Source organism: Bufo gargarizans, chromosome 3 (genome assembly GCF_014858855.1).
Source record: "Bufo gargarizans isolate SCDJY-AF-19 chromosome 3, ASM1485885v1, whole genome shotgun sequence".
NCBI lineage: Eukaryota > Metazoa > Chordata > Amphibia > Anura > Bufonidae > Bufo > Bufo gargarizans.
This window is the reverse complement of record NC_058082.1, coordinates 546741717-546754824: the sequence shown is the minus strand read 5'-3', so window position 1 is coordinate 546754824 and position 13108 is coordinate 546741717. Positions and strand designations below refer to the sequence as shown.

Genomic DNA, 13108 nt, shown 5'->3' with positions numbered 1-13108 from the left:
TTGGCTTCTCAACTACCTGCTGTAGAGAAAATCTCAGTAGTGAATTTAGAATATCTGTACTCCTGGAAGAACTAGCTATTTTGGTTTTCCAGTTTACATCAGGAAGATTAAAGTCTCCCATAATGATAAATTCGCCTTTCAAATGTCATGTTATCTTTTTTCCTCAACTAGTAGGTCATTTAATTATTTGACTTAGCTAGGTGGTCTACATATCACACCTACACAAGTTACCTTATGAATATCAAGCTGCAAGGTAACCCAAACTGACTCTAAATTGGTCTTGCTAACTTGTATTAAATTAGATGTTATGCTATATTTCACATAAAGTGCCACCCCTCCCCCTTTCTTGCCTTCTCTGCCTTTCCTATATAGAGAGAACCATGGTATTGTTATATCCCACTCATTACTCCCATTGAATCATGTCTCACTAACAGCCACTAAATCTATATTCTCAGATTCCATTATAGACTCAAGTTCATTAATCCTTTTTCCTAAACTGCGAGCATTTGTAGACAAGACTCTGAGCATGTCATTTCTTAACCTATGTGCTACTGGCATCTGAAACAGAAGTCTCCATCTAGTGTGTAGTGATTGTGTTGGGTTCCAATAAAGTGAATGGGACGTGAATAACAGTATGCCAGAATGACCACTTCACACTTCGCTGACCTAGTATTGATGACCTATCTATTATATAAATATATAAGAAACCTCCTCTTTCCTCGTCCAATAAACGAACAACAGGAAGAAAATGGCGGTGCGTTCCACAGTGGAACGCATCGCAACTATGAACACTTAATATTCCATTAAGGATGTCTGTATTTTTAATCCCAATGCAACAGAACTATAGACCGTCTCCTAGTATTACCCAGACAGTAGAAAAAGCTAAAATAAAAATACAAATACCCCAGGAAAACAACCCATTTCCAAGTATACAAACAGGAAGTGAGAGGAGCCCTAGACACCAAGACACGCGTGGAAATTAGCAGGCCCCCTACAAATATCCCATGAAAACAATTCACTCCAAACATTCCATACTGGTCTTAGAAACTTGTTCCAAGCACTCCTGAAGGTATGGATTATTCCAATCACTTTTTCAATACTTGTTTGGAGTTTTTTCCTTTATGTTTGTGTGTATGTGTATATATATATATATATATATATATATATATATATATATATATATATATATATATATATGTATGTGTATGTATATGTGTGTCTTTTCTTTTATATGTACTCAGGCCAAGAGAGGTTTTTTGGTTACACAATATATGTTTTTATTCTTGTATGCACGTATATTCATCTTCTACTAATGGTCCACTGGAGTTCTAACTTTCTCATTTTCTTTTACATAGTCAGCACTTTGAAGCCGGTTGCATTGTAAATTCTGGTTCTGTATATTTATGTTTATGATGCACTATGAATTTTATATATATTTTTATATTCATTACATTTATTTATATTTTTTATAATTAAATTTTTATTTTTCTCCTGAAGAAGATGGCTTTAGACCCTCGAAACGCGTTGAGTCACGTACCAATTAAAATGATTGACCAGAAGCAACTTGTATATGCGTTGTTCAATTATTTACATTTCTGCATGTGATCCTGACCGGGGGGAAAAGTAGTCCCAGGGGTCTCTGTATTCATCCAGGTGACTGCCTCCCCCCCCCCCTCCCCCGTGAAGTGAGTGCATTTGATTTTATCATTTTTATTTTATATTTACTATCTGTCGATATCACCACCATAAGGATATTGATAGTCCTAAACCTCTGGCTCTTTTATTAGACCTTGGTGAAGGTCCTTTTATTTAAACCTACCTTGTTATATACATAATTAACAACTGATTCGAATTATCATCACGTGTAGTGAATGAGGGTATTTGGCGCCTATTACGTGTTTTCTTTTTAATGGGTGTGAAGGGTTTCTCCTCCCCCTTTTTTTCCTTTCTACACCACCTCTACCTCTCCTCAGTGGGCAAGGATATCCTTGACCCACCGAAACACCTGTGCGGCCTACCCTATTTTATAGTTGGAAACAAGCATAACGTATATATACCACTCGTTGGAAGTTTCACCTCCACCCCTTGGTGCCTCTGTTAACCTCTACCTCAGGTACTCTTCTCTGTGTTACCTGGTCCACTTTCAAGACCAGATAACTTCAATTGTACTCTAATCCTCTCTTTTTTATATTTCTACATTTGCTTTACGGATCGACGAGGGGAAAAAAACGGAAAAATAAAAACTCAACGGTCAGAGGAAAGATGGCTGACTCGGGATGGAGTTATTTGGAAGATGATATCCCTGAACTTCAGAACAGACTAAGACGGGAACTGAACCAACTATTAACAAGCATGAGAAAAACGTTCCCGAAAAAAATACCAACGGGTTCCTGGAATACAATTCCGGAGGGGACCAATGATTCTACCAATGGAACTGATCTGAACGTTACCACTTTGATTAAGGACTACGTACACAATGAAATAGACTGGTATTTTCTTTCGATTTATTTAGCCCTAGAGATTATACCACGAGGTTTACGGCTCTCACTTAAACCCACCTTTCTGGAAGATATTGCATTTAAGAACCATTGGCTATCTATCAGTGATAATTGTTCTAGGGATTACATGAAAGCTCTGATACATAAACGCTGAAGGATCTGCTCCGACCTGGCCACGAAAATACAGGGATACACATCCTCATTTAGGAGAAATAAACAGCTGGGTCCCTTAATGACTCTAAAACAGAGGATGTTTAGAACATTTGAGTATAATGAAGTTTTGAACAAATGTTCAAAACTCCATAGAGACCTGTTGGATTATAAAAAACAAGAAGAAAGATCTTGGGATAGAAAACATAGGGCCCCCTTTCAAACAGTAGGTCACCTTTCAGACACTCAATAATAGAAGACCGGACATTCCATATCCTATGGCTGAGGCGGTCTCAGATAAATTCAATAGGGGGAGAACCTTCTACAATAGTACTAATAATTACCCCCCGCCCATACCTATGAAACAATTAAAACCCCTCATCCAAAAGAAAAAAACACTGATTGTCCACTCTCCCTCTTTCCCTTCTGTCTCAATGGATCCATCTAGGGCCACCACATATGCAGGGATTGTTGATAAAAATGTACGACCTGCCACTAGATAGAATCTCCCAAGGACTCATCCTGTTACATACCCCTCAGCACCACCCTCTAAGGCCCCTAGTGGAACATCGAAACAATCAGTATCAGTAATAAATAATACACCAAGTGACCCTAACAGATCCATCTATGGTACCCCTGTGGGGAACCTTACATCATGTAAACAACACTCGCCGACCCTACCGGTGAGATCCCCAGTCCATAAATTACATATGCATGAAACCAATTCCATTCCTCAATCCACACCTCAGTCCACTCATTTATCCACATCTTTCGATATCGCCACACATTCAGTGTCTACTAGTAGTCCAGAGAATTTTCTGGCATTACCGTCCAGCCTTGCGGAAAGTCCTTTTTTAGACCGGGTCTCACCAACAGCACCAAGAGTCCAGAGTCCTCAAATCCCTTTACGAAAAAAAAGAAACAGCACAACTCATAAGTCCCTTACTAACACACATCAGCCCGAATATGACAAACACCCACCAGAATCTTCGATCCATGAAGATCACACAATTTTACCTACCGGTGATATCAACCCGAAAAAGACCCATTTCCGGCCAAGAGGCCGTAGAGGAGGAAAATACAGAAACACTGCTAAAAAAGAAATCAAGGGCCCAAAACATGGAGAGGAGTCCCATATAACTGAACCATTATCCTCAAGCGACCTTGAAAGATCAAAAGGTATATTCAACCTATCCAAACACATTTTACAACATAACGAGATAGAACTACAAAGCAGAGGACTTTCTTTCTGTCCCACAGACACAATAGATCTATTTGAATTTTTTGTTGATCTAAACCAGATTATGAGGAAACTCACCCTCAAAAGGCATTTTGCAGGAAAAACCGCTGCACAATTGAAAGTGGAAGATAAAATAGAACCCTCCACCCCGATGTGTCAACCCATCCAATGTGATCTCAAGGGGAAATCTTCCTTTTATCCCTTAGAAAGTAGGGGGGCCCACATAGAATGTTTTTACAACATAGTACAGGAAGAATTAAAGATTGCACTCATTGAACAAAAAGGGGACACAAATAAAGATCTCTCTGTCACCCACTCCAAGAAAAGCCAGCAACAACACCAAAAAAATCTAAATTCAAATGAACAAAAAGCATTAAAAAGCCTTAAGGCCAATAAAGAAATCGTTATAAAGAATGCGGACAAAGGAGGAGGGGTGGTAATTATGAATTCCGACTACTATTTGACAGAATCTCTAAGAATCCTATCGGATTCCGATTATTATAGACCATTAAAAGAAGACCCAACAAAATCCTTCAAAAAATTCCTATTCGATCTTATAGATTTCGGACACTCGGGGGGAATTATTGACAAAAAACTAAGATCCTTTTTGAAAACTGCACATCCATCAATATCTAGATTTTATTTTTTGCCCAAAATCCATAAAAATCTCCAAAATCCACCTGGAAGACCAATTAAGTCAGGAGTGGGCTGTCTGACCGCCAATCTTTCTGCTTATGTAGACAGCTATCTGCAGAAATATGTACATCTACTTCCTTTATATATAAGAGATACATCTCACCTCATAGACTCCCTAGAATCTTTTCATTGGGAGGAAAATTATGTCTGGGTAACTCTTGATGTTTCGGCCCTATATAGTAACATTCAGCATGACTTAGGGATTACTGCCATTTCTCAGACTTTATCTGAGGATCAACATATGCCAGATCATCAAAAATAATTCCTTCTAAAAGCAATTGAATTCATACTTCAGCATAATTATTTTACATTTAACGAAAAATGTTATATTCAAAAACAGGGAACAGCGATGGGCACTAAGTTTGCCCCATCTTATGCCAATCTCTTCATGGGGGTCTTCGAACAAAAATTTGGCCTGTTGACACATCCACAAATCAAGTTTTACTGTTGCTTCATAGATGACATCATCTTTGTATGGCAAGGCAGTAGTAATGATCTAGTCCAATTTATTGATTTCATTAATTCCAACCATTGGAATCTATCATTTACTATGGAACACAATCCAATGGAGGTAGTGTTCCTTGATCTGCATTTAAGCATCAAAAATAATAAAGTCATCAGTAAAACCTATTTTAAAAATGTAGATGCCAATAGTTTTCTTGACTATAGGAGTTGCCATCATCCCAAATGGAAACGGAACATCCCCTATAGTCAAATGAAAAGGATTAGGAGGAACTGCACAGACAACGAAACTATGAAAACTCAGGTAAAGGAACTAAAAGAAAGGTTCAAAGAAAAAGGTTACCCTAAGAAACTTCTAATGGACTGCAGTAAGAGAGTATACCAAATCTCACAAAAAGAAATTCTGAAACCCAAACCAAAACCTTCTACATTGGAAACAAAGAACAAAGATAAGTTTCGAGGTTCAAGTTTGATCACTCGTTATAGTTCCCAACACTCACTTATCAGGCAAACCCTAACAAAAAACTGGCCAATTTTATTAAAGGACCCAATACTAGGCAAACTGATTCCTCCAACACCTGTTTTGATATTCAGAAGGGCTAAAACCCTAAAGAATCTGCTAGCTCCCTCCTGTCCGAAATTAGAGAGGACCCTTTCCCACTGTATAAAAATGACTAAGAGACCTCCAAAGAAACCATCGGGAAATTTTAAGTGTAATAACATGAGATGTAAATGCTGTAATATGCTAACAAACGGTAAAAAGGAAGTAACCATCCCCCCAATAATGAAGTCTTTAATATTAAACAGAGGTTAGATTGTGGAACAACTGATGTCATCTACCTCTTACGTTGTCCTTGTAACCTCCTCTATGTGGGACGGACTATTCAATCTGCACGTGAGAGGATGAATGAACATCGGTCGAACATTATGAGGAAGGTAACAACCCACAGTGTATCCAGGCACTTTGCGATGTATCATGAGGGAGATCCATCAGGTCTAACAGTCACATTACTAGAGAAAGATATGAAATCCTATCAATCTCTATGCCGCAAGGAGATGTACTGGATCTTTCGCCTCAACACTCTAACACCATTCAGTCTTAATGAATCACTCGAATAAACGAATTACTGAACTTAGCATCTATTTTTTCTGTATAGAACTGCCCAGATACCTTTTATTAATACCTTTTATTAATGCTTTTTATATATATATACAATTTAATAGTAATTTTTTATGTATTTATTTATTTATATCTATGGAATATCAACTGCTCATAGTGCTTTTTATATATATATACAATTCAATAATAATTATTTATGTATTTATTTATAGAATGTCAACTGTTCATATTGGTATTATTGCAAACTCCCCTTTCCTCAAAATATTTATACCTTGATTATCATTATAATTATTAATATGCCCATTATCATTTAATATTTGATTCAGACCTATCATCCCACTTAGAAACTGTCCACTCCTTCATTATTTATTATAGCCCAGAAAGGTCACTTATCCCTAGATAGCTATCAAAATATATCCTAAGGTCCCCCCAGCTAATTGGGTTCATAGTTCATTATATCAATATAATAGTAGGAGAAACAAACATAGACGCAATGTATACACCCATCCCATATAGCCAACCAATGTGGAGATACACATGCACCACACACAGCCAATCATCGGGGGGGTTGCGTTCCAGGTTGGAACGCATCGCATCAGCGTTTATATCATATCCGGCCTGTCATCCCCGGAAGCTACATCCTTCTGTCACCGGAAGAGGATGGCGGTGCGTTCCACATTGGAACGCATCGCACCACCTGACGCCTCCAGTCTGGCACCTGTGTAAGGCTTTTTAAGTTATAGGTAGTAAACTGAGCCCCTATCTCCCTCCATCTGTGCCCCTTGAGATAAAGGCCCATATATAAATATATAAGAAACCTCTTCTTTCCTCGTCCAATAAACGAACAACAGGAAGAAAATGGCGGTGCGTTCCACAGTGGAACGCATCGCAACTATGAACACTTAATATCCCATTAAAGATGTCTGTATTTTTAATCCCAATGCAACAGAACTATAGACCGTCTCCTAGTATTACCCAGACAGTAGAAAAAGCTAAAATAAAAATACAAATACCCCAGGAAAACAACCCATTTCCAAGTATACTAACAGGAAGTGGGAGGAGCCCTAGACACCAAGACACACGTGGAAATTAGCAGGCCCCCTACAAATATCCCATGAAAACAATTCACTCCAAACATTCCATACTGGTCTTAGAAACTTGTTCCAAGCACTCCTGAAGGTATGGATTATTCCAATCACTTTTTCAATACTTATTTGGAGTTTTTTACTTTATGTTTATGTGTATGTGTATATGTGTATGTGTATGTGTATATATATATATATATATATATATGTATGTGTATGTATATGTGTATATGTGTATGTATATAATTTTCTCGTTTTCTTTTACATAGTCAGCACTTTGAAGCCGGTTGCATTGTAAATTCTGGTTCTGTATATTTATGTTTATGATGCACTATGTATTTTATATATATATTTTTATATTCATTACATTTATTTATATTTTTTATAATTCAATTTAAATTTTTATTTTTCTCCTGAAGAAGAGGGCTTTAGACCCTCGAAACGCGTTGAGTCACGTACCAATTAAAATGATTGACCAGAAGCCACCTGTATAGGCGTTGTTCAATTATTTACATTTCTGCATGTGATCCTGGCCGGGGGGAAAAGTAGTCCCAGGGGTCTCTGAATTGATCCGGGTGATATCTGTCGATATCACCACCATAAGGATATTGATAGTCCTAAACCTCTGGCTCTTTTATTAGACCTGGGTGAAGGTCCTTTTATTTAAACCTACCTTGTTATATACATAATTAACAACTGATTCGAATTATCATCACATGTAGTGACTGAGGGTATTTGGCGCCTATTACGTGTTTTCTTTTTCTTTTTAACGGGTGTGAAGGGTTTCTCCTCCCCCTTTTTTTCCTTTCTACACCACCTCTACCTATCTATTATTGGCCAGAGAACACCTTTAGGGCAAAAAAACATTGCTATAGATTAAGGATCTGCATCTCTTGTCATGAGCAGTAGCCTAAGGGTTTCTCTGGGAAATAATAAAGCAACATTATTGAGATTACGGAAATATTACCTTACTAGACATTGCCCCCGAGCCCGGCTCTGCGACCTGGATTGGCCTGTGTGTGTGTGTCAGTTCGCCCGCTGCGCATGCGCACTTCTATAATCGGCGAACACGCACGGACACCAGCCCTGAGCACGTACACAGGGCTTTTATTAGTGTAGATTATAAATACATCATCAAGAAGAGAGCTCATGGAGAGATGGCAGAAGTGCGCAGAGGACAGCGGCTCACAGACTGCCATTATAAATAATGACAGGGATCCAGTAATAGAGTTATAACAAATTAATATTTTGCTATTCTTAATGATTTTCTAATTGCCTGAGATTAGGATTTACTAATTGGCACATGAATCCAAACAGCTCCTAGAGACCGGCATATGGACCCAAAAGGGACAATGACTACAGGTGGAGAAATGAGGATATGGAGTATATTTCATTTGGGAATATAAACAAAAATGAAATTGAGGCTCAAAGGTATAAGATCCTCATTAATATTCCATGGTTTAACACCAAAGGGCCCACTAAGAAGGGGGGAGGGGGGTATGCTTAATAAAATATAACTTTGAATTCAATGTGCAGTTAAAACACACCACAAAGATGCATCGACATAACAAACATGAAGAGGGATCCAAGCCTGGTACCCCAATGCTGGTAGAGCTTAGAAAAAATCAGCTCCACCTGTGAAGGTGCAAGCAGTCTTACCAGACCACGTTGTATGGACACTGCTTGTACAATTGCTTACACACTACTGTGCAGACAATCACCAGTCACTGCTGCCATCACTAAAGACTTAGGGCTGTATTACACTGGCTGATAGTCGGCCAGATAATCGTTAAGGAGCATTCATAGCAACCCTCTTTAGCGATGACCTGGCTGTGTAATACAGCCCTAAAAGTGCCGCCAATAACCTTATGAATGAGCAAATGTTCATCGGCAATCAAGATTTTTAAGCACGTTTTATATTTTTTTACAGGCGGCAGATCGTGCTGCTGCTGGCAAACAACGAGTCAGTGTAGGAACGAGCGATGGCATTAACAATCACTACGCCTCATACTCTGGAGGAGATTACTACATATAATGGCAGCGGTCTCCTCCACTAACAAGCAGTCAATTGCCAATAAGGAACTTTTCTTTCCCAACAATCATCTGCTACATCATGTCTAATACAGGCTTAATTCCCATTGTAAGAATTTCCTCCCTCTTTACTGAGTCTGATTCTAAGGTTCAGAGCAAGAAATGAAATACAAGAAGTGTAGAAAATGTATATTGTAAACGGTGGAAAATCAGTGTCCAGGTATGATGGGAGTTATATTGAGATATACAAAGAGACATTACAAACAGAGACACATTGTCCTTATACACAGCACAGATTACAATATCTTATAATTCCTTACCAAACATGGACCCTCCACACACTCATGACGATCTCCAGTCAGTATCTTCTCCTCAGCAGGTCAGTGATCCAAGTATATTCCCTTGGTGAATTCCAGCTTTCTGGGCCATGCTTGGGTCTTTTATACTCCTTTGGTGGCTATAGCTATCTGCTCCTCCTCTTACCTCCAGGAGACGCCCAGTCCCACCTTCATAATCAATAAACCTTTCATCGTCAGATCTGCCCCCTCTCATTACCATATACAATGGAAGAATAATGGTGACTCCTCCTCATCAACCAATTTAGCATTTTCTGGCCTCATGGGATGGTCCCTCATTTACACATTGTATTTGCAGGTCAGAGACCTATTGTTCACACTCCTATTTAGCATCTGTAAGAGATTCCTGGGATACTCTGAGACCTTTTCATGTGAGACTCAGTGTAAACAATGAGCATTTTACATCCTGATGAGATGCATCCCACCCAGACATACATTCTCATGACTCTTTATCTATAATTCACATATATGAAATACTCCAGATTATACCCAGTATAACAGATTCATCATTTAAAAATTCTCATTTTTTACAGATCTCATTCTTGCTTTTAAGGTTGTCAGGCTGATACTTTTCAGTATCAAAATAGATCAGATGATCATCCATATAATTGTATTTTCTATTTGTAGCAATGACTAGTGTTGATCACGAATATTCAAATTTCGAATTTTTATCACGAATATAGGTACTTCGAAAATTCACGAACATTTTGAATATAGTTATATATATTCATAATTTTGAATATTCAAATTTTTTCCCCCCTTTTTTTTTATTCGATTGTTTTTCTTTAAATCAGTACACATAATTCCTCCATGCTTCTAGCTTGTGGGCCAATAAGAAGGCTGCAATATACTTTACTTTAGGAGTAGTAGTGTTTGTGAATTTTGCTCTATATTTGTTTTTTTCGAATATTCGCTATATTGCTATATATTCTTGTTTTAGAATATTACGAATATTCGAAAAAACTAAGTTATAACAATATAGCGAATATTCGAAAAAAAAACGAATATAGAGCAATTTAGCTAATATAGTGCTAAAATCTTTTTTTATAGTTGTATTTTTTTTCCAATCTGAACTTAAGATGAGAAAAAAATTAGATTAGACAAAGAAGATTACAGCACTAGATTAGCTAAATTTCTCTATATTCGTTTTTTTTTTTCGAATATTCGCTATAATGCTATATATTCGTTTTTTCGAATATTCATAATATTTTAAAACAAGAATATATAGCGAATATTCGAAAAAAATCGAATATAGAGCAATTTAGCTAATATAGTGCAATAATCTTCTTTGTCTAATAGTTGTAAGTTGAAAAATTTGCAATAAAAAATTCGAATCCGAATTACACAATCATTACCTTGGCGATTTTTTGAGTAAATTTTTTTTTTAGAATTTTCGAATTTGCAAATATTCAACGAATATTCTACAAAATATTTGCAAAATATCTCAAATTCGAATATGACCCCTGCCGCTCATCACTAGCAATGACTACATTTACAGACATTTCTATATTTTCTGTTTGCTCCCTCAGAAATTTTTAAATCTCTTATCACATCATATGTTTTTTATATAATACAATTACTTCAAACTCCACATTATCTGCTCTATAATTTACTTGATGCCCATCACCATTATGAAAGCTCAGGCTGTCCTCAACGGGCTCCTAGATCATCTCCGGTTCGGAGAATGTAGACTAGTGATGATCGAGTACCAAAGTATTTGTGTGTATGGGTCTTCTGGCCGAGCACATTGCTATGTTTGTGTGCTCGACCGAGCATGTGAGTATAATGGAAATCAATGGGAGACAACCAGGCACCCAAGAAGGGAGGGTGCCTGGTCCATTGGAAAAGGTCAGAAAGTGACAGAAAAAACACTGAAATGGATCGGGAACAGCACGGGGACAATGTCTCAATGCATCTTGGACTCCCAAGTTGCTGCTGGGAACCATGTTGTTCGAGTCGTACGCCACTTTTATAGATTAACAAAAATGCGCACAAAACCGAAGATAATATCGATTTTAGGGAAAAATTGTTAGGAAACATTCTTTCCTGTATAGTCAATTGTTTATAAAGTGCAAAAGCTGCCAAAAATTACAAGGAAGAGGCACTCCGATACAACCTGTTTATCACATAAAGGAGGGCCTCATTCACATTGTGGTACAATTGTTCAGGTAGTGGAACTCCTACACTCATAAAGCCAATGCACTAAGTTAAAAGGCTGCCAAAAATTACAAGGAACCGGCACTCCATTACACCCTTTATTACACATAAAGGAGGGCATCATACACACCCTTGAAAAATTATGATTGATGACCTGCTGGTGACCCTCAAAAACATTAGGAGCAAGGTCCTGCTGTTGACCCTCTAAAGCATTTGGGGCGAGGACCTGCTGCTGAGCATTGCGTAAAATGATGGGCGAGTGCCTGATGCTTAGCTGACCATTGAAAAATTATGGGTGGGTGCATGCTGCTGAGCTGACCCTTTCAAATATTGTAGGTGAGGGCCTGCAGATGAGATGACCCTCTCAAATATTGTAGGTGAGGGCCTGCAGGTGAGATGACCCTCTCAAATATTGTAGGTGAGGGCCTGCAGGTTAGCTGACACTATAAACTATTATATGCAAGTGCCTGCCGGTGAGCTGATGCTCTAAAACATTAAATGCGAGTGCCTGCCGGTGAGCTGACGCTCTAAAATACTATATGTGAGTGCCTAAAGGTGAGTGGACACTCTAAAACATTATATGCGAGTGCTTGCCAGTGAGCTGACGTTCTCAAAAAATTTGAGTGGAGGGAATATATTATATACAATCTGAAAGAGGAGGAGGAGAAAAAAAGATTCAACCATATACACATTTTTGTGTGGTAGAAAAGGTGCATGGGAATACACTACTGTAGATTGAGTACATTATAAACAATACATTGAAATTGCCTTTATGCTCATCATCAGCTCAGTTATCCTCTGGTGGAGTTGGGAAGTCAGGGGCAATCCAGGCCTTTGTTTATTTTTATCTGAGTCAGTCTGTCAGCATTGTCAGTGGACAAGTGGATACGCTTACCTGTTATAATACCACCAGCAGCACTAAATACACACTCAGACAAAACCGGGTGGCAGGGCAGGCAAGCACCTCCAGCGCGTAGAGCGCAAGTTCATGCCATGTGTCCAGCTTGGACACCCAGTAGCTGTAAGGCACTGAGGGATCATTTAGGACGCTGACACGGTCTGCTATGTATTCCTTCACCATCTTCCAAAACTATTCCCACCTTGTGCCACTAGGCCGCGCTTCAGGGTTAGTTTGCTGGTGGGGTGTCATGAAAGTGTCCCATGCCTTGGAGAGTGTTGCCCTGCCTTTGTTGGAACTGCTGTGTGTTCCCCTTATCTCCCTTCCTCGGTTGCCTATGGAATTACAGACTCTACTGGCAGCGTTGTCAGATGGAAAATTTTGGAGAAATCTCTCAACAAGTACCTTCTAGTAT

The 13108-nt window shown here is 38.4% G+C and overlaps 1 protein-coding gene across 1 annotated transcript in view; it reads left to right on the top strand.

Moving 5' to 3' along the window:
• Nucleotides 1-4933: 4933 nt before the first annotated feature.
• The window catches only part of LOC122931776 (zinc finger protein 585A-like), an 85208-nt gene continuing 77033 nt past the window's right edge, over nt 4934-13108 (top strand). Inside the window, exon 1 of the mRNA XM_044285836.1 lies at nt 4934-5513. Coding sequence (XP_044141771.1) covers nt 4934-5513 — 580 coding nt within the window. The remainder of the gene's footprint in view (nt 5514-13108) is intronic.